This window comes from Mangifera indica, chromosome 12, assembly GCF_011075055.1.
Source record: "Mangifera indica cultivar Alphonso chromosome 12, CATAS_Mindica_2.1, whole genome shotgun sequence".
NCBI lineage: Eukaryota > Viridiplantae > Streptophyta > Magnoliopsida > Sapindales > Anacardiaceae > Mangifera > Mangifera indica.
Window position 1 is genome coordinate 8,044,168 of NC_058148.1, and position 25,606 is coordinate 8,069,773.

The 25,606-nt window shown below is 31.7% G+C and overlaps 3 protein-coding genes across 5 annotated transcripts; 2 read left to right on the forward strand and 1 right to left on the reverse strand.

Moving 5' to 3' along the window:
- The first annotated feature begins 4,905 nt into the window (after window positions 1-4,905).
- LOC123230292 (potassium transporter 5) lies at window positions 4,906-7,889 on the forward strand. The gene is made up of 7 exons (XM_044656445.1): window positions 4,906-5,055; window positions 5,143-5,365; window positions 5,440-5,727; window positions 5,846-6,159; window positions 6,281-6,395; window positions 6,480-6,734; window positions 6,820-7,889. Exons 1-7 carry the CDS (start codon window positions 4,906-4,908, stop codon window positions 7,887-7,889), a joined length of 2,415 nt encoding a protein of 804 aa, XP_044512380.1.
- A 7,546-nt stretch (window positions 7,890-15,435) lies between these two features.
- On the forward strand, window positions 15,436-17,864 carry LOC123230393 (zinc finger protein GAI-ASSOCIATED FACTOR 1-like). The gene is made up of 3 exons (XM_044656579.1): window positions 15,436-15,604; window positions 16,047-16,443; window positions 17,045-17,864. Exons 1-3 carry the CDS (start codon window positions 15,436-15,438, stop codon window positions 17,862-17,864), a joined length of 1,386 nt encoding a protein of 461 aa, XP_044512514.1.
- Window positions 17,865-20,259: 2,395 nt separating this feature from the next.
- On the reverse strand, window positions 20,260-24,677 carry LOC123192282 (probable protein S-acyltransferase 7). Of its 3 annotated transcripts, none has more exons than XM_044604767.1 (6): window positions 24,531-24,677; window positions 24,260-24,425; window positions 23,516-23,698; window positions 22,800-23,102; window positions 21,115-21,348; window positions 20,260-21,015 (listed from the first exon to the last, which is right to left on the reverse strand). In XM_044604767.1, exons 2-6 carry the CDS (start codon window positions 24,362-24,364, stop codon window positions 20,575-20,577), a joined length of 1,266 nt encoding a protein of 421 aa, XP_044460702.1. In that variant the 5' UTR covers window positions 24,365-24,425; window positions 24,531-24,677; the 3' UTR covers window positions 20,260-20,574. The 3 variants fall into 3 exon arrangements, with proteins under 3 accessions (XP_044460702.1, XP_044460703.1, XP_044460704.1); XM_044604768.1 differs by having other exon boundaries at window positions 24,260-24,434; window positions 24,531-24,664; XM_044604769.1 differs by lacking the exon at window positions 21,115-21,348.
- Between the last annotated feature and the right edge of the window lie 929 nt (window positions 24,678-25,606).

Below are 25,606 nucleotides of genomic sequence, written 5' to 3' on the forward strand. Positions count from 1 at the left end.
CAATTTATATATACAGATGAGATGTTATCATGTGATTGAATGTTTTTTTATCATATGATGTCACATATTTTAAAATCACTTAATTACATGATAACACATCACTGTATACATGAATTGTATATAAAAAATGGATACATATAACATGACTCTTTCCATTTATAATCAATTTGAGGAAATTCAGTTCATAAGAAATTTCAAGTTTTTTTCATTTTTAGATAAAATACTTTCAATCCCAAAATAATAATAATAATAATATTAACTTTATCATTTAACCAACCACAAAAACCATAACTTTTATCCTAAAACCCAAAATACTAAATTTCAAACATAAACTCAAAATAATCAACATTAACACAACATGTTTTCATAAATATGTAGAATGAATGTAATAGGATATGAAAACTAATATTTTTCTCCATTTTTACGCAAACAATAGATTGAAATGTTTAAAACAAGCTCAACAACCACAACAAAGGATAATAACAGTGATAATATATAATGGTAGAGGAAAATAACTGAAAAAAACAAAGAATGAACAAACAAGAAACTCGTTTTGTAAGGTTTGAAAGGTAAAAATGGTAGGTTTGTAGTCAATTTTGTGATCAGAAAGTTGATAGAAACTGAAAAAACAATTTGAAAATGGGCTAACAGTGGATTAAATATTTGATTTATATATGGGGGCATATTTGTTATTTTGTAGTCTATTAACTATATTCGTTTAACACTTAGGTTTTTGACTAATTTTGTATACCCCTTAATATATGGTTATTTGAAAAAACAACCCTCAAAATTTTCAACTCTTTTTTAAAATTATTTTAATGCATTATTGTTTCAGAAATTCACAAAAAAATATATAATAAATTGCAATAATGTAGTTAAACTAGTAATTTTTCTTTTTTAAATGCAGGTTACTTTCATGCATCCCCAATTCTCACGCCACGGTATATATCATTTGACTTTAAGGATGCAATTCCTTGCATATTATATTTGGAAAGAATTTTATATTTACCCTGTATGCTGAAGACACGCATTAAAATGATGCAAGTCAAAAGGATGAAAAAAAAGAAGTTCCATTCAATGTGTTTTCTTGTAGTGCCTTAAGTCGATCGACAATTATGTTGCTTTGGCTTTGATTGTAAAGTAATATTATTTGTATTTATTTTATATACATATTTATATATATTATCACATAATTTAATATTATTTTATTTTTAATTTAAAATTATTCAATTACGTAATATTATATATAAGTATGTATTTATTTATATATTTAAAATAAATATACATAATTTTTATTATTCATTATATACAATTGGCTTAATCAATTTGTATACAGTACCTGGTTTCTACGGTTAATGGTTAACATTACATAAGTTTTGCATAAATATTGATTTATGTTACCAGGATACTAATAGGTTCTTTCAATTAAATTTTAATTATGTTTATTTAAACCACCAGATAAGACTTTTTTTGTTTTTCCTGCGGTGATGTTTCCTTTCGAGATGGGCGGTTTCATAATTATATTTGACCCATAATAGGTTCAATAGATATATTATGACCCATTTTGTTTTTGCAAGTTCTCATATTTTAATTTTAAAATACTTTTTTATTCATTTATAAGTTGTAAAAATTTAAAGATATAATCGTTATTTTACTTATAATATTATAAATAAATTAAGTTTTTTATCTCCTTTTTTCTTTTGAACCCTAAAAACTAATAATTTCTTCTCTATATCAAGTTTTAAAAACAACATTTCCTCTCATAGAGTTTATTTTGCCTTCTCTGACACCATCTTTAGCGATTTCTCCCTCCAAAGGCTTTCTTTTCCTCTAACGATTTTTCTCTTTTTGTATATTCCTTTGATCAAACATCCAAGGTGAAAGACAAAGATAGGAAGAAGAAGCATCTCTTAGTTTTATCTTCTCTAACAAAGATGAGATATCTCGTCTTTGTTTAGGAATATCTCATCTTCTTATGGGAAGACAAAGCCAAGACATACTTTGTTTTCCGATTTTTGTCTTCCACCTTGGATGGCTAGCCAAAGGAGGATAGAAGAAGAGAGAGACTACTGGAGGAAGAGAAAGCCTCAGGAGGGAGAAGCCGTCAGAGAATGCAAACTAAATCCTATAGGAGAAATTATTATTTTTTAAAATTTGACTTAGGAGAGAAATCGTTAGTTTTTAGAGTTTAAGAGAGGAAAAATAAATAAAATTTTAAAATTAATAGATTTAATTAAATTTAACCATTTTTGGATAAAAAAATAGATTTTCAAAACTAAAAAGGCAAGAACTTAGAAAAGTAATAATCTTTAAGTAGGAATAAGTCATTTGGCCATACATTAATTACAAATAATATATTAGATGTAAAAATATTTATATACAGATTGATGCATTATTATAAATTAAATAGATATCAATATATATTTAATAAATATAATAAATGACATGCTAATACAAAATAATGTCACATCGATGTATGTAAGTTATAGCAACTCTTGTCAATTACATTAATGTATATTTCCTTTTTCTTTTACGTTATTTTAACTATTGGCCATGGCACCAACAAATTACTATTTTTAATCCATCTCATTAAAGTATTGATTATCGTTAAGAAATTAATCAAAATTAAATTATTGATTTTATTTATATATGCTATTAAATATAAGGTTAATTATTCCATTTTCAATAAAATAATCTGATTTAGATAAAATTTTGTTTTCAATAACTTAGTTAACAAAAAAAAAATTCAGACATTCTTTGGTGTAAAAATAAAAATTTCTGTCTCATTCCTAGTATCATCATCATCCATGCTTAAGTTTGGAATCTCCAATGATATAATTTATAACTTGTGAACAGAAACTCTTTCTTTTACTACAGCACAAGCAGTTTATATGGTAACGATCATAAAATTAATAGCAAGCCATTTCGCCATAGTTGACTTTCAATTATTTATATTTTTAATTAAAATAATATTTATTGAGGTGATTTTTATATTAATTTTTTGATTTAATTTGTATTGGAGTAAAATGAAAAATCTTTTAAGTTTCAGCGTTGTGCACTTTTGTAAAGTTAATCCTTTTTGTTTTTTTTTATCATAAATGATAAGCTATTCAGCCATAGCCCATTTTGGATTTTTTAAATTCCGTATTACTATATATATACATACATTACATTTATATATAAATTGAGATAATATATTTTTTATAGTCAAAGCATTTATTTTTATTTATTAATTATTAATTAAGTTTTTATATATATATACACACACACACACACACACATAAAACTATATATGTATACTAAATTTACAAAGTGCTGTGGTTTTACTTTTTCCTTAACACATTTTGTTTATATTTTCGAGTTAATTTTTTTATTATTTATTAATCCAATTTAAAGTATATCAATTTACACAAATAAATATATCTAGTATTATTCGCTTGTGTATTATTATTTAATTTTCATTGACAATTTGTTGCATAATCAACAATCCTCACCATTAGCATTTCAAAACCTGGATCGGACAAGTTATTGATTGGGTTTAATAATTAATTTGATCTGAATCGATTTTAAATTATTATTAGCCTTTAAACCGAAAAGACCTAAGTTTAAAAAATTAAAGGAGAAGGTAAGTTGGGTTACACTTGTTATGATGATGTCAATATAATTATATATAAAATTTTGTAATTGCCGTTGACAAAGAGTATGCACCAATTGGGGGCTCAGTCCGGTTGGTCATCTTGGAGAGGTCAACTATACACATGAATTTGACATATTCATAAGAAATAAATTAAGGCCAAACGAACAATTTCCCACCCAAGTATGTTGTAATGTCAAGTTTTTACTCTTTAACTATGAAAACATTAAATACCCACCCATAATCAGTTAAAAATAATGGTGGTAAGGGTAAAATCATCATTTCTCTATAATATTAAAAAATAAACTAAAATATAATTTTTTTTACCCCCTAAACATTGAAAACTAAAATTTTTCCCCAGCCTAAGTTTTAAAAAATAACAGTTTTACCCTAGAGTTTGGTTTTGAAATCTCCGACAACATCTCCGGCTCCATTGCCGATGACCTCTCCCTCCTGAGACATCTTCTCCTTTCGACGATCTTTTTCCTCCTATTTGAATGGTTGTTCAATGTCGGAGACGTTTTGGGAGACGAAAAACTCCGTCGGGGAAGACGAAGAAGGGAAGACGAAGTTCTTCGTCTTCCCAGATGAAGACGAAGCCATCGTATTCATCTGGGAAGATGACCATCTTCCTAGAAGAAGACCTCTGGGAAGACGACTGTATTCCCAAACGAAGACGACGGCTTCGTCTTCATCGGAAGACGAAGAACTTCGTCTTCCCTGACGAAGTTTTTCATCTCTCAAAGCTTCTCCGATACCGATTGACCCTCCAAATGGGAGGAAAGAGATCGCCGGAAGGAGAGGATGCTTTGGGAGGGAGAGGCCGTCGGCAATGGAGTTGGAGATTTCAAAACCAAACCTTAGGGTGAAACTGTCATTTTTTAAAACTTAGGCTGAGGGAAAATTTTAGTTTTTAAAGTTTAGGGGGGCAAAAAGAGATAAAATTTTCAGGCATTAGGGTTCTGTTAAATTTAACCAGCCATAGGTGGGTATTTGGTGTTTCCATAGTTAAAGGGTGGAAACTTGTCATTACAACATACCTTGGGTGGGAAATTGTCATTTGGCCATAAATTAATTAAGGAAAAACAATTGAAGGAATGTAAAAAAATTATATAAATATACTGCTACGCGTCAGTAACACGTCTAAATAGTTTATGATTGAACTAAAATAATGCAGTAGGTATGACTTTTTGCCTATAAAACCATAAAGCAACAATGGAAGTAAACCATAAAATCCGCCACCTTCCCACTGACAAAACCTGAGGCAGAAAATGGCTGAGAGTAAGCCTGAAACTATTGAGACCTTGGAAGTGGAGAAAAACCTGAAAGGGAAAAAGCTTTCATGGGCGAAGCTGCGTCGCATAGAGTCTCTACATCTGGAGGCTGGAAGAATTTCCGGGACGCATGATCATCGTTCCAAGGTTTGTACTAAAATAAATGTAACAGTTTCAGGATTTTTGGTTTGTGTTTGGCTCCCACGAAAATTGATTCCATGGTTTTCTGAACAGAGTGATTGGAGGACAACTTTGATTTTGGCTTTCCAGAGCATTGGAATTGTGTATGGAGATATCGGAACCTCTCCACTTTATGTTTATGCCAGCACTTTCACGGATGGCATAAAAAATAATGACGATATTCTTGGAGTGTTGTCACTCATTATCTACACTATTGTGCTTTTGCCTTTGACCAAATATGTGTTCATTGTGTTGTGGGCAAATGACAATGGAGATGGTTAGTTTTGCTATATATCTTAACCATTCGAATTATGTTTCAGGTAATTAATTATATTTATGTATATTATGCAGGTGGAACATTTGCACTCTATTCCTTAATATGCCGATATGCCAAGGTGAGTTTAATTCCGAAAGATCAACCTGAGGACAGGCAGCTATCGAATTACAGACTTGACACCCCATCAAGCCAGTTAAAACGAGCTCAGAAAATAAAAGAGAAGCTTGAGACGAGTACTTACGCGAAAACCGTTCTTTTCCTTGTCACTATCCTTGGAACTTCCATGGTGATCGGAGATGGAGTTTTGACTCCTTGTATTTCAGTCCTTTCCGCCGTCAGTGGGATTCAGTCTGTTGGCACTGGTAACACACTTAATCAAGGTAATCCACTTACTCATCGTCAAGAAGAGTATGAATTAGAAGCATATCTTCTTCACCCAGATAAATAAGTCTATCTCAATGATTATGAGATTTTGTGCAGATGCTGTTGTGGGACTTTCCATAGCAATCTTGGTAGTGCTGTTCTCTGTTCAAAGATTTGGAACTGATAAAGTGGGATATTCATTTGCTCCAATAGTCTTCACATGGTTCTGTTTCATAAGTGGGATCGGGCTCTACAACTTGATTACATATGACGTTGGTGTGTTACGCGCTTTCAACCCAAAATACATCGTAGATTACTTCAAAAGAAACGGTAGCCATGGATGGATTTCCCTTGGTGGAGTTGTTCTTGCCATAACAGGCAACGAAGCAATGTTTGCTGATCTGGGTCATTTCAATGTTCGAGCAATTCAAGTAAGTGGGAGATCTAAAATGCTTTTCATTACAACAAACACAAAATTCTACTCAAATTGTCAACATGGGTTTATTTGCCATTGATTTCTGAATTGTACTTAAATTCATCATTAAATTGCAGATCAGTTTCTCTGGTATTGTGTTTCCAGCAATTCTACTAGCTTATATTGGACAAGCGGCTTACCTCAGAAAATTTCCTGAAGACGTGGCGGACACATTTTATAAATCATGTCCTCGTAAGTATAGTTTTCGGCATCGAAATTTTGCCTTTAATCTGATAGTATGAGTCTTAATAAAACTAGATATGTAATGTTACGCAGATCCAATATACTGGCCAATGTTTGTGGTGGCTGTCTGTGCGGCTATTATTGCCAGCCAAGCTATGATTTCTGGGGCATTTTCAATTGTCACTCAATCGTTGAGTCTGAGTTGTTTCCCCAGAGTTAAAGTTGTTCACACTTCAACCAAGTATGAGGGACAAGTTTACATTCCGGAAATCAACTACGTTCTTATGATTGCCTGTGTTATTGTCTCTGCAGGCTTCAGAACCACAGACAAGATTGGAAATGCATATGGTAAGCTTCAAATCGGTACTTTGCAATTTGCATTACGATGAACATTTGTTTGATATCTTATTAAAAGAAATTACTTTTGATGTAGGAATTGCGGTGGTGACTGTGATGTTGATCACAACACTTATGGTTACATTGATAATGCTTGTGGTATGGAAGATAAGTATCTGGTTAATTGCTCTTTTCTTCGCGGTGTATGTGGTGGTTGAAGGGGTTTATCTGTCATCTGTTCTCTACAAATTCAAACAAGGAGGCTATCTTCCACTGGCATTTGCATTAGTCCTGATGATTATTATGGGAATATGGCACTATGTTCACAGACAAATATATGTTTATGAGCTCAACAACAAAGTTTCCAGTGAATACATCAGAGATTTGGTTTCGGATCCGAAAGTAAATAGAGTTCCTGGAATGGGACTTATATACTCTGAACTTGTCCAAGGCATTCCTCCGATTTTCCCTCACTTTCTCGCCAACATTCCTTCCCTCCATTCGGTTGTTGTCGTCATTTCTATCAAGTCCTTTCCAGTTGGCAAGGTGGCATTAGACGAACGGTTCTTGTTTCGATATGTTGAACCAAAGGAATACAGGATGTTTCGTTGTGTTGTTAGATATGGATATAATGATATTATTGAGGAAGCTGCTGAGTTTGAGGCTCAATTGATCGATCACCTAAGCGAATTCATCCGCCTAGAGCAATACTTCTTGGAAGCAGGAAATCCTGAAGCAGTTTCTGAGCCATTAACCAACCCACAGCATTCCACTTTGTTGGTTAATAATGAAGGGAGAGCAAAAGGATCAACTGTTCATATTGAGGAATCGCTTCAACAGGCTGCGGCTTCAACTTTGAGCTTTTCTTCGGGTTCAACTAAATCGTTTAACGCTGTCAATTCAGTGAATTCATCCAACAGGATCTCTGGTCCACCTCTCCAGGGAGCTGAAGCGGAGATGCAATATGTCCAGAGAGCAAAGGAGAACGGAGTAGTGTATCTTCTGGGAGGAACAGAAGTTACGGCTAAACAGAACTCATCTTTTATCAAAAGGATGGTTGTCAATTATCTTTACGATTTTATCAGGAAAAATTTCAGGGGAAATGAGAAAATGTTGGAAATTCCAAATAGCAGGCTTGTCAAAGTTGGAATGACTTATGAAATCTGACAGATTTTCTTCAAATCAACTACATTTTCTGTACATGGCTTGCTCCTTGAAAAATCTTGTGTAACTGTGATACAGTTTCCAGGTGCTGTAAATGATAATGCTTGATATTTTAATAGCGGAGAGCTTTACAATTTACATCACATCACAGTTGATCTCTCCAATTTGTCCATACACAGTGATTACAAGGTATCTAAATAACTTTCTGTAGGTAATGAACAATCACTTCATATTCTTCATATCGGAACAACTTCAATTTCTTGGTTGAATCAGAGGCCATTAGTGCTGAACTGATGGATACAGTTGATATTCAAGGTGTATCCTAAGGGTTGCCCTAAGTTTGAAAAGAAGTTGAAGTTGATCCGTACCTAGCTTAGAACAAAATGATATTAAGGGAAATAATGTTGACACTTCTATGTCAAGTGCTCTATTAGCTAAGAATATTAATGTTTCGATGAGGTTCATAAACTTTATTGCTTGTATTTCCTTTGTTCAACTAAACAAATCTACGGATATTTGGCACCGAAAGATAGGCCATTCTTAAGTTTTTGCATTGAACCACGTGTCTCATTTAGTTGATACAAAAGTTGATTCCACTGGAAAACTTGCTTTTCGCAATTTCTATGAATATGAAAACATCACCAGCTATCTATCATTTCCACAGTCACACAAACATTACAAGGCTCTCATTATTATACAAACTAAGGTGATAATTTATGATTGAATATATGATTATTTATTTCTTTTACAAAATCATTTAATTAGATGCTAAAATTTTAGTTTACATAGATAAATTTATAAAATTTATTTATATATATAATATTATTTCGATATAATTAATATATTTTGATGTGTGAGAACTTTTCACTTTGTGCTTGTGTTGTGTGTATGCATGTGTGTCCTCTAAAAGTCAAAAGTGAGGTTAAAATGGCTTTTCAACAGTTTCATATTATGGCTGAAAAACAGTTTTAGACTTTGTTAGAAGTACCTGCAATCTGATTTTGGAGGAAAATATAAATGATTACAACCTTATTTAAAGCAGCATGAAATTCTATATGGATTCAGTCTTATTTAGGTTTTGTATTCAAATATATCTCAACAATTTAAGAGTAAAATATTTTACTATACATATTTTTAACCTCTCCAAACGATATAAGATAAACATATATAGAGCTAGACTTGAGCCTTTGTGAAGGTAGGTGAAACCCAACCTTCAATTAAAAAAATTTTAAAGATAGTGAGTAAAGTCACCTTGGATTTAAACACATAATAGTATTTTCACTTCTTTTATCTCCTTGTAACCTACTTCCATTGATCATATGACAATGCCCATTTCTCACCTCAATAATTCTTCTCATCTCAATCATATACAACCCAGTAAAAGATTTTTTTTTCAAAAATTAAAATAAAAAGATATATTACCCTTATAATCAACCAAAATTGAATTTATCAACCACATTTTGAACTGCCTACAGCTGCAATACACACACCCACACCCACACACCCCATATTTCTCCACACTTCCAAACTTCCACCTTATCAAAAATTTCTTCAGTTTTTACAATTCAATTCAATCCTTTAACCTTAAGGTATATTAGTTTACCTTTTAAATATTTTTAATTTAGTATTAGTTTATATTTTAAAGATTTTTAATTAATATTGTTTTAATTTTTGTCTAAGATTTTGATCTCTAGTCTAGTAAATTATTTTGATAGATTTGTTATTATTGTAAGTTGTAATGATTGATAAATCAATTAATTTATTTTGAATTTTCAGAGATGAATGATATATGATTTTTTTTTTCCTAATAAATGATACGTGTAAAAATGTTGAAAGGTGATAGTTTGCAATTGTTTAATACTACAATATTTGATTAATATTTATACTATTTATGGATTGAATCAGAAAATTCTAATATAATTTGAATTTTATTTCGATTGGAATTATTAGCAGGTTAGTGTTAACATTCATTTATAAGAGGCCAAAAGGCTTATTCTCACTCAAGGTTTAGTTTATTCTCAAATTCTCACTTACTAAGTTTTTAAAACTTAAATATTTATATATTGGCTATTAATGTTAATATAATTTATTAGTTTAAAAAGTATAATTGTCATTTAAATGATATCATAAAAAATAAAATTTCATCTCCTTTTCCTCTTTAAATTATAAAAATTAATAATTTTTCTCTAGGTCTAAGTTTTGAAAACTTTATTTTCCCTCCCTAGCGTTTGGTTTTTTTTTTTTTCTCTTTTTTTTAGCAACCTTCTCTATCGACAACCAACTTTGGCTTTCCACTCATCTTCTTCTCCACCGCTCACTCCTCCCCCAGTTGATCTCCTTGAAGAATGGCTGCCAAATAATCCTTGAATCAGTTATTGACTAATCGATTCGACAATGCAATGGACAGATCAACAAATGTTTCAGATGAAGATAGACTTTCATGGCTTGGGAGTCAATGACGACAAATGATGAGAACCATTGTCAAATCGAAGCATGGATCAACAAAGCGCATGACCCATGCTTTGGTTCGATGATTCTTCGATCGCCATTCTTCAAGGAGATCACCGGGAAGGGAGAGAATGCTAGAGAAGATGGTGGGAAGCTGAAGGTAACTGATGACAAAGAAGGTCACCGAAGAAGGAAGGAAAAAAACTAAACCCTAGGTGAAAAAAGTAAAGTTTTCAAAACTTAGGCTTATAGAAAATTTGTTAGTTTTTAAAATTTAAGAGGGATAAGGAGATGATTTTTTTTTAATACTAAATGTTAAATAACAATTATGCCCTTCAAACTAATAAATTTTATTAATTTTAATAGTTGATAGGTGGATATTTAAGTTTTTGAAACTTAGAGGTAGAGATTTAGGAATGGATTAAACCTTGTGTGGGAATAAATTTTCTGGCCTTTATAAAATTCTTTGACTACATGTTCTTAATTTTTGTGTCAAATATTCCATAATTTGCTATCAAGAAAGTTGCTGAGTAGGGATGGCAACGAGGAGGAGAGGGGAAGGGATCTCAATCCTTGTCCCTTGTCCTCGTAGGGGTTATTAATCCCCGTCTTTACCCCATCCTTGTTATGGGAATGAAAATGATTTTTCATCTTCTCTCCATGAAGAAAAATTTCCTTTCCGTCCCCATGAAAAAAAAAACCCACTCCCCGTACCCTTAAAGAAAAATCTTTTCTTTATACTCTCTAAACACAATATAAATATATTACATAAAATTAAAATCAACTAACGATTTCAAATGTCACAAATATAATATATTAACCATTTTAATATGTGCAACAAAAACCTAAATAAATTTGAAAAACATAAATAATCTAAAACTATAAAGATATGTTAGTATTTTAAATAAATATATTAATATAAAGGGATAGGGATGGGGACGGGGACGGAGAGAGGAACAGGAACGTGGGCTAGGCGGGAAGGGGAATATGTATCTATGTCTTCGATTGTGGGGATATTTTTCATTTCTGTTCCCATCCCTTTACTCGTTTCTACTGGTGAATCTTCTCTCTATTAGGGTTGGAAGGGTTGGGGCCCCTAAAGTCAAACCGAAATTGTCATCTTTATTGTTAAGTAACTGGGAGTTAATCATAAAATTAAGAGATTACCAATATTTCCATTAATCTAGTAATTTTTGTAGTCCACTACTTCACTCATGTCACAGTTGTGATTAAACTTTAAATTTGTGTAAAATATTTTATGTAAATTATGGGTGTTGACTACTTATCTAGTAATTTTTGTATTTCAATTGTGTGGTTGTTTTTTTCCCTCTTTTCTAAAAAGATTTTTCTATGTAAATAAATTATTTGTATTATTGTATTCTTTCTTTTAATCAAGGTTTGAAGTTTTTTCTTTTAATTTTCACTTCTTAATTGACAAATAATGGAAGAGCTGCAAAGGACCTTTCTAAAAAAAATCCTAAGTCTTTCATTGCAAAATGTTGCATTTTATATCTAAAATGTGTCTTAACAGTTTATTATAGTATGATAATGTGAATGCAGTTTTCACTTCTTGATTGACAAATAATGGAAGAGCCGTGAAGGCTTTTCTTCAACAAAAATCCTAAGTTCGTCATTACACATACATGCCCAGAATATTGTATTTTATACTCAAAATACATTTTAACAGTGTATGATGTGACAATATGACTGCAGTTGTTTTAGCATCTAACCCCATGTAACATGCTAAAAGCCAAACACATCAAAATTGATATTCAGTTTATCAGGGAAAGGTGTTCGGTAAAGAACTAAAGTTAGGGTTTCTTCCCTCTAGCCAACGAAATATTGATTCCTTCTACTAGTATATAAGAAAAGGGATTAAGCACTAGCAAACATGTTTATTAATCATTTTTCAGAAGGATTATTTTTGAAAGACTGATCTGATGTGATGAGTTTCAGGGAGGATTATTACTGAGAAGTTGATGTAATGAGTATAAGGATGGAGTGTTATTGTTAAAATGAAGATCATTTAAACTCCTTCAAAGAAGATTGTTATTTTTTATCAATATGCTTAATTTATGAGCAAAAGTAAAGGCAAGATAGTCATCTCGATCATCTTAAGATAGGGTGATGAACAATTGTAGCTTATGAAGGAAACTACCCGATGTTGAGCTATCCACTGTTGACAGAACTAATAGAAAACGATACAGATTAAAAACAACTACCCATTACTCGTTGTTGACAATGCTACCCGTTATTTCGCTAACAAAAGAAACATTTTACACATGTTTGGTTCAAAATTAAAAGAGTAGAGAGTTTTAACTTCTCTGTTCATCTTTTTCCTTCCAAAATAGAAACTAATCTAGTCGCTTAAATTCATCAACCTTGTATTTGTTTAGATAGTATCTGAGATCAAAATTGTTTTTGACAGGTTTTGCTAGCCTGTCAAAAACTAACTACATATATAGAGCAATGTAACTATAAATTTGTTCTTGAAATCAAATTCAATGCTATAAAGAAACTGAAATCTTTAATTCATTTTTACAGTTAAGAGAAGTTCTTCATAGTTGACAATGAAGAAGGAATTAGACCATCCCAACACTAATTGGTCAAGAATTAGAGTTACTTCACTGTTAAGTCCATGGCATGATGAAATTAGTAAACTTCAAGCCAATGAATGACTTACATGTAGGTTTACCTCATTGAAAGGGTAAAGTCAAAGTGTCGTACATAAGGGTGAGTGAGTCTGGATACCCTGCTAAAAAAGTACGAAATAAAACTAATCAGTTCTTAAGTTGTAAGAATTGGAATTGGAACCTATATGAATAGGAATCTATCTTATTGGAAACCTACAAAATCAAAAACAAAATCAGTTTTGATTTTGGTGCTGGGTACCCGACATTGTTCACCCATCTTTTTCCTTTTTGTTTTTTTCGTCATTTTCTTCCTCAACCACATCTCTTTCCTTTCCTCACCCATCTATTCAAAGTGTGCTTAATCAACTAGACTTGCCCATATGTTGTATCCCCATATATAAAGAAGCTTACTCATTTTCAAACTCAGAAAAGGGTGTATTTATCAGGTTAAAGCCTAGAAAGATGATCTTCTGCCTTGGCTAGAGTAGCTTGAATGTGGCGTATGCTTTGGATCAAATCATTCAACAATAATATATGCATATTACCCTTAATCAAATCTTATTGCTAAGAATCCTCAATCAAAAGAAATGGTCAACTTCCATTTATTATCAAATCCAGAGGAAGTTAACATGGATCATCAATCTTTTAAATCATACAAAAGGAAATTCAAGTCATAGTACTTACATGTCCTTTTTATCAATTTTTAAATTCATACTCTCCATCTTATCGGAGCTTTGGGTTTACAATCAGTTGAAAAAAGAGAGAATCGTTTGCAAGTGTAGGGCGTGATGGCGAAGTTGCAATGTTTGAGTTGTTGGTTTTTGTTACACAAATAAGTCTTTTATTTTTGTGCTAACATTTTACAGAACTAATTCACTTAATATTATCATTTTTCAATACTAAAAACTAGCTTGATCAAATTTCCAAGTTACGTAAGACATTTAAACGGGTTCTTAAGACACTTTAATCATAGAACATACTTTTGGTTTATTAAGATTAATTATAAGGATTCTTTATATATAGTAATTTTATAGCTTTTTTTTTTTGTTTGTTTTAGTAGTGTAATTAGTCTTAGTGTTGAGGCACCTCTCAATATCTCTAACTATGAAGTTTGTTTGTATTATTGCATAAACAACACAAGCTTTGATGTTTAATGTTTCCCCTTTGCAGACACAATCTGCTGGGACTAAAAACAAAGAAACAACAAAACCTTGGTAGCAATTTGATGTCATATTTAATTATATGAAAACTCCTTAGTGTAGAAATTCATATTTATTTGAAAATTAAATTTCTTTGAGCTTTGAATATAACTATGCATATCAACAGATTGTATAAATTTTTTTATATGAATTGATGTGTCAACATATAATTAAATAATGTGATTGTTTGATTTTTTTTTTTTTTTGTACTTCAAAATTAGCCAATCAGGTGTTGCCATTTTAGTTTTTGTATAATTTGTTTGTATATATAGTATTATTTTTAAAAAAATACTGAAAATTAAAAAAAAAAAACTGATATTAGTAAAACAGAGACTGTTTAAACTAAGAGAGACTATTTAATTAATTATATTTATGTTTATTTATCATGGTAAATTCATTTAAATTCACAAACAAAATGACAAATAGGAATGACGAGCAAATATAGGCCAAGTCGTGATGGATATCACAGGTGGATAACAGTGAAGCAGGTAGGCACAACATCATAAAATAATCAAAATAGAAGGCCAAATTTGTCTCTTTATTCGGATCTCTCCTTATGGCTTCATTTTCTCAGTCTTTATTAATTTGTCTCGAACTCTTTAGATCATATCAGTTTAATTTACAGTCTCAACTAATTCTTAATGTAAACACATAAACGGCAAGCACCTTTCGAAAGATCTGCACCCTTTGATTAGGTCATTATAATTTGGCATTAACCTAGGGTTTGTTTGATATGACTTTGATCTTCCATCTTTAGGATAATTAATTATAATTGAGCGTGCAGGCAAGGGCGGAGTCAGGGATGGCTTTATCAGGCTACAGCTTGAGCAATTTAAAAAATAGTGTAATTTTATGTGTATCCACTTTAAATACATAAATAAATATATATTTAATGATATATATTAAATATATATATTTATATATTTAAATTGTATATCTATAATTTTATTAATAAAAATAACAAACAGAGTTCCGTTTCCATAAAGTTTTGTTAATCACTGTTTTACATTGCATGTAGGACAAATAGAGGCAACTTAAAATGTCTATTTTACCGAAAATTAAAAATAAAATTACTAGAATATATACAAATATATTGCTATCAAAGAATTCTATATCAAATTAATAAAAAAAAGAATGGAGAATGGTCTATCGGATGATGTTGGTGTAGAATTTTTTTCTTCTTCTTGTCTGTTCCAGGACCTCAGCCAGCTATATATCCTGAGGTTCCCTCTATTCAACATGGGGAAGAATTATCTGAGCTCTCAAAACATGTCAAACTTTGTTCAGGAATTTGAGGAAGATGAACAGCTTCAAAGCACTATTATATCTCAGTCTTCTAATGGAAGCCCTTCTCATGTTGAAAATTGCGGTGCTGGTGGTGGCTCCATGCCTTCCACCACCTCTTCAAAAAAGAAAAGAAATCTCCCAGGAAATCCAGGTTCTTCCATGCTTCATCTCTTGTTTAATCACTCATCGTATCCGTTTTAAAATCAAACAATTTCATCGCATTGAATATGATTGTATGTATTATATATATATAGCATGATAATTAATGAACTTGAATTGCCCGGTCACTCTTTTTCAGCTTCTATTTAGCTTCTCGCATCTGTTAGTTCAAGATCTCTTTCACTAACTAAATCAAAGAATTAGTAGATCTGTTTTGCTCAAACGTTTCTTAAGTCAAATAAAATCAATAGTTTCAATATGATCACAAAAACAATAAGAACAAGAGAAAATATGCAAATAACCATCAAAATCATTAAATAATTAAAAATAAAAATCTAGTTTAGTTAAGAAGCGATATAGTGAGAGACACGTATGTAAAGGTTGACGAAAATTAATTTGCTAAATTATTTGTTTTTATGTGGGAATTTTTGCAGACCCAGATGCAGAAGTTGTGGCATTATCTCCAAGGACGCTGATGGCAACCAATAGGTACATGTGTGAAGTGTGCCATAAAGGATTTCAGAGAGATCAAAACCTTCAGCTTCACAGGAGAGGCCATAACTTGCCCTGGAAGTTGAAGCAAAGGCCAACCACGCAGGTTAAGAAGAGGGTTTATGTTTGCCCTGAGATTAATTGTGTGCATCATGATCCAAGCAGGGCTCTTGGTGACTTAACAGGCATCAAGAAGCACTTCTGCAGAAAGCATGGAGAGAAGAAATGGAAGTGTGATAAGTGCTCTAAACGCTATGCTGTTCAATCTGACTGGAAAGCTCACACAAAAATTTGTGGGACTAGGGAATATCGTTGCGATTGTGGTACTATTTTCTCAAGGTAAAACTTTTAATTTTATTTTCAAACGTCCTAAAACATGTTAAGCTTTTAGCGCTAGAAGTGAACACAGTTTGGTTTGACGTGGCTGAGGGTTTTTTAATATTTCAAATTAAATTAAATCAAATTAAAAAAATATAATTTTGTTTAGTTTTAATATATTAAAATCATTCCCTTTTAAGTATATATTATTTAATTAAATTAATTAAATTATAATTTTTTAAAATATAATATAAATATATAAAATATATATGCAATATACATGTAAAGAAAATGATAAATTAAACATGAAAACAACAAGTTGTATATCAGATTATTTACTGAAAAATTTGTTATATATATATTTCTTTCTTTTTCTTTTTAAATACAATTTATGTTTTACTTCGATTTGAAAAAATGATTTAAATTATAATTCAAACTGAAAACTATTTTTCAAAAATTTATCAATTTAAATTAAACCATTTTATAAATTAAACCAAATCAAACTATAATTTTAAAATATTCGTTCGATTTTATAATTTAAACCGAATTATGTACTCCTCTAGCGCGTAATTCTTTTGAAACAAATAATTGATTTATGCACATATATGCATGTATTTTTCAGGAAGGACAGCTTTGTGACGCATAGAGCCTTCTGCGATGCATTGACGGAGGAAAATTACAAGGTGAACCACAACCTTGCAGCTGCCACCGGTGGAATGTTACAGAACCAAGCCCAAGAACTCTTCACTTCATCAATGCCAAGCTCTGATTCTGCAGCCTCATACACGAACACCAACACAATGATGAACCTTTCAATCTCTACTCATGACAACATGGACTCTTCACTGAGGCCATTATCTCTGAGCTCAGCAGCCGGAGTCATGATCTCAACCAATCTCGATCCCCTTCTTAATCCGAGAATTCCCAGAACGAATAATGTCTCTTCCATGGTACTTGTCAACTCAGCCTTCACATCCGCAACCGCCTTGCTGCAGAAAGCGGCAGAAATGGGTGCTAAAATCAGCGACAGTACCATCGCCCCGATTCTTCTTAAAGGCTTTTCAGGCTATTCTACCAGCAACATGACCTCTTCAGGATCAATTCAGGAGGGTTCAATGTTGTCAGGAAGCTGCAGCAACATGGCGACAGCTACAAGTAATTTATACGTGGAGTCTGGAGATCCAAGACAAGGTTATAACATTTCTCAGGCCGCGTTGTTCGAGCCTCATCCTCAGATTATGCAATCGGAAAATGGAAATTTGGAAGAAGAAATGTACATGGGAGGAAATGAGAAAATGACACTCGATTTCTTGGGAGTGGAGCCTGGAGGGTATTCTGGTATTGGGAAGAAAAGGAGCAATGATGGAAACCTAATTGAGTTTGGCGGGTATCAAATTGGGCAGCATCAGCAAAGCCTGCAAAATTTGCAGTCAAATTGGTAGAGAGAAATTGAAGTTTAAGATGTTAGATTGAGAGATTAAGGAACATTAATTGTTTTTTATGTTTTGTGAAAGTATGCAAATGCAATGCAGTTTTGTGTATTGCTAAGTACTGGTTATAACGTGTAACAGTTTCCATCTTAACTAGCTAATATCCATAAATGCAGCTTAAAGATTCTCAAAAGAATAGTGTCATCTTTGAGTTGGTCTTCCTATAACCACCACCACGAGCAGAAAAGAGACCTGACGTCGGGAAACATCAAGCCGGGAAGCAGGGTTTTGGTGGCATTGGGACTTGGGAGAGTGTTCAAAAGTGTCGGAAATATATTGAGTTATAAGTATGAAAATCGAAACGTATATTACATAAAATCAATTCGCTAGTGTTAAGATCCAATCTACCACATTATATATCACTTACTTTACTCACTTTTATTAAATGTGAGACTCTTTTCTTTTAGTCTCTAATACCCTCTTTCAAGTTCAATTACTATAAACTGTTACGCTTGTCATTTGATTGTTTGTTTTTGGACCAGTGCATTGTCACTTGTATTCAAAAACATTTTAAGCTATTAGGTCTATCGTCTGGTTTATGTTTTTATACTATATCGAAAATATATTAACCTATCATTATGAAAACCGAAACTTATATTACATAAAATCAATTAATATATATTAAGGTCCAATCACCATAGCCAACCAAAAAAAAAAAAAGAGTTGAATCCATTTCACCTATAAATATTTATGTTTGAATACCAATAAAACTATATATACCAATTTTGAAAATAATAAATTTATTTTAAAAGTGATAAAATAATATAAAATTATATAATAATACAATATGTAATTATCTATTTATATATTAAAAAATTGATAAACATAACATTATAACATTGCTTAATCGACGATCAGATAGAAATCAATTTAATCTGATAATGGTGATTCTCGGAATCATGGCCACTCACAGCAAACAATTTCTGAAAATAGAGAGAAACTACAGGTTAACCTTATAGTTCGGGATATTATGGCCTATCTGTATAAACAAAAGTTACCATTTGCTTAATTAAAGGATCTTTACCATTTATTTGTTTAATTTTATCAGATATAAGTTAAATGCCCTTGTTTTTTTTATTTTACCTTAATGAATAATATCCCTATATTTTAATACCTAACAAAAATAACTGTTAAATAATAGAATCCCATTCCAATAACTTAAATATGGAAAACTTTTTAAAATGTGTTCCTGTACAAAAAAAGGCTAATTTTATCCATCAATTCGCCCGCAAACGTCTTAACAATTTTGTATTATCTATTGCTATTATTTTTTTAGATTAGATTTGAACTGAGTTTGTTTAAATTCGAACTTAAACTTAGTTCGAATAAAACAAAATAAGTTAAACTTAAATGAATTTAAATTCAAACTTAAACTTTGAAATCTCAATATTTTTTAACTTAATTTCAAACTTTGGAAGTGTTCAATTCGTAAAGCTCGTGAGCTTAAAAAATTGGATGTAAATCAACTAAAATAATATCATTTCGACTCATATACATCAAAACGATATCATTTTAATATCGAACTAAACTTAAAACTCAATTCAAGTTTAAACTCAAATCGAATTTGAACACCTATAGAACGAGCTCTAGCTCAAGCTCAAGCTTTGTTTCACTAAAATTGAGTTAACCTCAAGTTTAGACAAACTCGACTCAATTCGAATATAACCCTAGTTATTTTAATACCACTGGTGACAACCATTTCCTATGTAAGATACGCTCAACGTCACAAACAAATACTTCAGAAAATATTTTGTCCAACACTAGCATAACATAAAAACTCAGAAAAAGATTAATTAACACTATGTGTACTAACATTTTTCTAATTACAAAAATAACCCTAAGTTGACCAATATTTGATTCCCATTTTAAACCCAGTTTCAAACCAAATAAAAAAATACCAACAAGGCAACAACCATCGAAACACGAATACACCTATGGCAGTTTTCCAACCTGGGAAGCAACATATATTTCTAATTCAGAGAGGCCTCTTTGAAATGATCTGCCGTAATGAGTTAAAACTACTACAAAGTTTCTACAACAATGAGCTCAAGCCTTCTCCTACGGGAAAAATAAAAGAATTTGAAAGAGAATCTATATTGGGAACTCGCTTAAAAAACTTATGCATTGCATCAATGATTTAACAATAGGATTTCGGTTTTTTTACTGCATGACTAAATCCCCAAAAAATGGAACACAGAATAGCACAATACCAGCCACCCCTGAGTATTCATAAAGTGTAATACTATGTGTACAAATAATGAGCACAATCTTGTACACAAATAATGAGCACAACATTGTATACAAACAATGAACACAACTTTGTACACAAACAATGAACACAACCTTGTATACAAACAATAACATATCGCTGTATAATTAGATATTATTTTATCTTTAATTCAAAATTGTCTAATCACATAATACATATTATTTGTTGTGCACAAGATTGCGCTCATTGTTTATGCACATAGTTTTATGCATTCATAATAAAAGCAAGTCTTTCTAAACCAAAACCCAATAATTCCTTTCTCTTTATGAATACCCACCAATGAATTTCTTGTTCAAGGAAATTTTCGGTACCAGATTCAATCAGCCAGGTGCGCAAATCTATTAGGAGCTCTAATTTCAGAATATCACCCACTTGCTACTGCAATTTAGGTTATCAGCCAACTTTATCAATAGCCACCAACTTTCTATCTGATACACCATGTTCCATACCAAACTCAGCAGCCAACGTCTGCATGTTAGATGTGTTCTCCCAGTCATTCCTGAGATCCCAGCTTGCGTGCATTGGCTGGGTCCTACACCTCTGTAACCCACTGACACTATCAAGCTGACCCTGTATGTCTTCTAAGTCCTCAGCAGCAACGGCTTGCCGCTTTCCCATATCTACGTTGGAGCTTCTTTTGGGCACTTCTGGGCTCCTGGATCGGCCCAATGACATTGCAAAAACAACAGATGAATCAACCTTAACCTTGGCCCTAAAGTTGACCTTAGAACTTGGAATTTTTGCAAAGAAAATTTCCACAATATTTCGAAGAAAACCACGGTTATAGGGATTCATCTTCCTGTGATACCGATACCGGAAATTCTCATACGTTGTCTGTGCAAACAATATAAAAGAATATTCAATAAAAGACTACGACATAAAGCTGAAAAATAAAAAAGGAGTAACAAACTGAAGTACATTGAAAATAAGAACCTGATTGGTTATAATTAAATAGAGATGAAATGCTGTCAGACCTCCAACAAACCAAATAGTTACGAATGTATATAAAATCAGAATTCCTGAAACAGGTGACTTCACCAAAGCCTTCCAAAGACTAGTATGGTGCTTATGCATTATGTGAGAGATGTTTACCCAGCAGAAGGAAAAAACATATATGCATAGCACGGTTGTAGATGACACAAACATGTAAAAGAATCTGTAATTCCTCTGTCCCCAAAAAAAAAAAAAACTACCGTCAATAAATTAGGATTGGAGAATACATCCTAGAACCAGTGAAACTATACTCAAAATGAAAGGTTCAGATCAGATGCAAACATTATCAGCGCATTAAGCAATTCTCATTCTCTAAGTATGTTCTAAGAAAATATTTTAGATCAGATGTAAGAAATCGTACATATTTTATTCCGATAAAGTTGTTCCAGAGATCTGAAATTAGGGAACAAGAGGGTTGTTTTGAAAGGATCCAAGCAGCAAAACAAGCAGGCAATAATATGAGAAGACACCTTTCCCAAAATTAAGGAACTTCATAACAGATGAACTCTCAATCATTGATAAAGAAATTTAGAAACTGGGTGTATGGGTTACTTATGTTGAATCTTACTAATATAAAGAATTTATATACAACAGATAAAACACATTTTACATTAGAATTAATTCTTAAACTACTAAGATGATCTCTCTGTGAGGATCATGCAACCATTTTAACAAGTACATTTTCAATGGAGATACAACAATTTCCAATATAGTTTTACTATTACATAGTTTTACTCCTTTTTTTTTTTTTGGTCATTATTAAAAGTTCAAATTATCCAAATTAGTCCCAGGACATCCATGTTAGGATTAACCCGTTTGAGTTATCAATAAAAATTTTGCAGCTGCACTGTCTAGAGAGAATATCTAGTACAATGTCTCATTAAAGGATGTTTGACTGATTGTGCATAAACTATGGAAACAGCTTTATAATCTCATCCAGTACAAAATTTTGAATACGGATTTTTACAAATTATGATGTAGTAGCAGACATGTAACAGATAATACAAGATGAACTGGGAGTTGGATTGGGAACAATTACAGAAAAAAGAGTTTATATCATAGATAACTTTAAAATAAACTACTTAATTAGAAGGGTTTTGATCCTTCCTAAGAACAGGTTATTCCTTGTTCAAATAACTTTAAGATGAACCACTTAACTAAGAGCTTTTCGTCACTTCCTATGAATGTATATTCTTATGTATGGACATATGCTAATTCTATTAAATCACTAATAAACAAGACCTAAGACTCATTTCTTGTTCAAGGAAATATTCTATATTAGGGATATTAATTATTTGAGTTACTTGGTTAAGTTATATTCAGTTTTTAGTTTGATTTTCTTATTTGGGTAACATTACAACAACTTCTATAGAACCTTTTAATTTAGCACCTGGCCACTGAAAACAGTTATATTTTTTGTATGTAGAGATACAAACTGATAACAGCAATAATATATGAACAATAAATTGTCTTTCTTCCTTGTCTCCCAATGCCTTCTTCTATCCATAATACTTTCAGCAATTCATGACCATTTCAATGCAATAAAATAAACCCCAAGAAGTAATTATTCAAAGTTTAAAATAAAGTTAATAAAAGAGCAGCAAGCTTATTTAAATTAGACATACCTTCCCAATACATTGCCCCACCCATGGGCAATGATGATCAAAACGCTCAACACAATTGTTGCATATAGAACAATGAGAGCATCGTGGTGGACGATACAGCATGCATGTTTGGCAATATTTCACCTTAACTATCATTCCATTAACAATGACGTCTCTTGTGGGTGGTATCGTGTGACCCCAATTTTGACTTCCTAGCCAATCTGCAGAGATAGTTGACCCATCTTCATCCATTTCTGGAGGATGAGAATTACGAGGAATAATGCCAGGGTCTCTTCCAGATGTAAGGAAGAGAAGAAAAACAACCTGCAATTTGACAAGCCAACAGTATAAAAGGAAAATCTAATATCAGATCTTCAAAACAATTTCACCAAGGAAATATTTACAAAGTATACAAAGACACTGATTGCTTAATGTATAAATTACATGATAAGAGAAGTTTGTTTCAACCTTAACCCAAATTCAAAAACAGTTCAAATATCAACTTCACTAGTGACAAGAGAAACATTATATTGTCAATATTTAGGTTCCCAAGAACCAAATTGACTTACTAAATCTTGAAGAGTCATTGGAAAAGTAAAACTGACATTTCAGAATTCTGTAAACTGAACTGCATGATTCTTGGTTCCATATCTCTTTACTTCCATTAAGTTTACTCAAGGCATTTCAAAAGGTGAACAATTAGAGAAACATGGTAAAAAAGAGGAAGAACAACTCACATATAGACATAAGAGAATGCAGATAATGACGATAAGATTCCCAAAATCATGATTGAACTCCTTTTTAAGGCTTTGACATACAAAAACACAAAATAGGGTAACTGGAGTCAGAATCAGAGACAGTGTAAGGAATATTGACCGCACATCAGGCCCCAATGCCAGTCTCCCTCCAAAGCAAAATTTCTGCAACATCACAACCCAACACATTTCATCACATTGTCAGCAAACCATCACAAGTTAAATTAACAACCCAAATTAATCCATCTAAAAAACTAATACAGGCTATTTGCACCAAAAAACTACTCTTCAAACCCAGTTTCTAAGTAAAGATCATACTAGATGTCCTCTTCATTGAACGGACACTGAATTTGATGGGAAATACCATTTTTTAAATTTTCTGATAAGCCTTTCTAATTCTTGAAACGAAGCCTATCTTAAAAAACGAACATAAAGAAGCTATTTTCGCTAAGTAAATTCCTCTTGACACCCATGACGTGAGTACACACACCACTCTACATATCCTCTTCATTTACCAGAAATTAAATTTGATGAGAAAATTAATTTCCAAACTTTTCTAATAAACCTTTCTAATTTTCTGATTAAGGTTGGTGATTCCGTGGGTACCAAGTAAAGTCTTCTCCACAGCCATTTTATGAGTACAAACACCACTCACCAATTTTCTAATCGAACGTTTCACATTGTTCCTACATTTCATCATAAAAACAAAAACAAACCAAAGCTCACATTGTTTCCTTTCCAGACTTGATAAAGGTGAAGAGTGGAGGCATTGTCGTCGAAGATTCGGCTATTAGACTCGGAGAGTTTAGGAGGTTTAGGAGTTGAATACATTGTTAAAATTTCCTCTATTGAATCACTCCATCAACCCCGCTCTGCTACGATCGATCTGCCCCTAAATTGACTCAAATTAACCAAAATTAAGAGTTTAAATCAATAATTAATAAAATAATTACGATAATTATTATTATGAATTATTAAATTAAGAAGAAAATTGTACCTGAAGAAGTTGAAAGAAACCCTAAGTTTCAGGAGCAGGGAGAGCAAGAGAGACGGAGAAGACGGAGAAATAAACAACAAAATAATTTTAATTTTTTTAAATTAATAATAATATTATAATCAAATGAAATTTAAAAAAAAAAAAAAGAGTAGTGGCTGTGCACAGACAGCTCGGATCGCCGAGTTTTGCGACTAGGGCCATAATATTATTCCCAAAAATATAATAAATAATACAAATTTTTTAGAATAAGATAAATCAAATGAATCGTTAACAAAAATAATATATTTATTATTAATTTTAAGTAAAATTATTAGAATAGTGATATGGGTCATTATATATAATTATAAAATTATAGTTTTTTTTTTTTTCTATTTTACAAGTCATTATTTACTGTCACAAGTTAACTAAAGAAAAAATATTATTTGCCTATTTTTCCTCATTATGTTATTTTTCCATAAATTCATCTAAAATTAACATCATGATACATGCTGTCTTAAGAGAGTCTCGTTTCAATATTAAGTACAAGAATGAAACAAATACTTTTCATGTTGGCCAAAAGACATATTCCCACCCAAAGTTTAGTATGTTTTCAAACTTTTACTGACAAAGTTTTAAAAATCTAAATACTCATTCATCATTTAATTTCTATTAAGATTTTCTATTAAGGTTAAAAATAAAAATATCATTTAATTACTAATATTAAAAAATATAAAAATTTATATTATTTTTCCTATTTGGTTTGAAAAACTAACAAATTTTTTCAAGATTAAATTTTGAAAAGGTACATTTCCCCCCTAGGAATTTAAAATCTTCCTTCCATTCTTCGACGGCCAACTTTGGTCAAGTCATCTTCTTTCTCCTCTACAAATGATGGATAATAACACTTTTTTTCTCCCTTCGGTGATGAAGGCTCTCTCTCCAATGATGGCTTTCGTCTTTATCTTCATTCAGACAATAATGAATCCTTTATCGTCCAAACAAAGGATAGTTCGATTTCCTTCTTTATTCAACTATGACGACAACCTAAAGATGACAAATGTCAAGAAGATAAGGTAGTCAAAGATGGATTGCATTAG

What these genes read in the sequence shown, in the direction of transcription:
- LOC123230292 (XM_044656445.1), top strand. Translation starts at nt 4,906, where the DNA reads ATGGCTGAGAGTAAGCCTGAAACTATTGAGACCTTGGAAGTGGAGAAA. An exon ending in TCAATGTTCGAGCAATTCAA is followed by an intron (nt 6,160 to 6,280) that starts GTAAGTGGGAGA and finishes ATTAAATTGCAG; the next exon opens with ATCAGTTTCTCTGGTATTGT. An exon ending in CAAGATTGGAAATGCATATG is followed by an intron (nt 6,735 to 6,819) that starts GTAAGCTTCAAA and finishes CTTTTGATGTAG; the next exon opens with GAATTGCGGTGGTGACTGTG.
- LOC123230393 (XM_044656579.1), top strand. Translation starts at nt 15,436, where the DNA reads ATGTCAAACTTTGTTCAGGAATTTGAGGAAGATGAACAGCTTCAAAGC. An exon ending in AAATCTCCCAGGAAATCCAG is followed by an intron (nt 15,605 to 16,046) that starts GTTCTTCCATGC and finishes GAATTTTTGCAG; the next exon opens with ACCCAGATGCAGAAGTTGTG. An exon ending in TGTGGTACTATTTTCTCAAG is followed by an intron (nt 16,444 to 17,044) that starts GTAAAACTTTTA and finishes TGTATTTTTCAG; the next exon opens with GAAGGACAGCTTTGTGACGC.
- LOC123192282 (XM_044604767.1), bottom strand. Translation starts at nt 24,364, where the DNA reads ATGTATTCAACTCCTAAACCTCCTAAACTCTCCGAGTCTAATAGCCGA. An exon ending in GCATTCTCTTATGTCTATAT is followed by an intron (nt 23,103 to 23,515) that starts GTGAGTTGTTCT and finishes GTCAAATTGCAG; the next exon opens with GTTGTTTTTCTTCTCTTCCT. An exon ending in TGGGGCAATGTATTGGGAAG is followed by an intron (nt 21,349 to 22,799) that starts GTATGTCTAATT and finishes TTTTGGGGACAG; the next exon opens with AGGAATTACAGATTCTTTTA.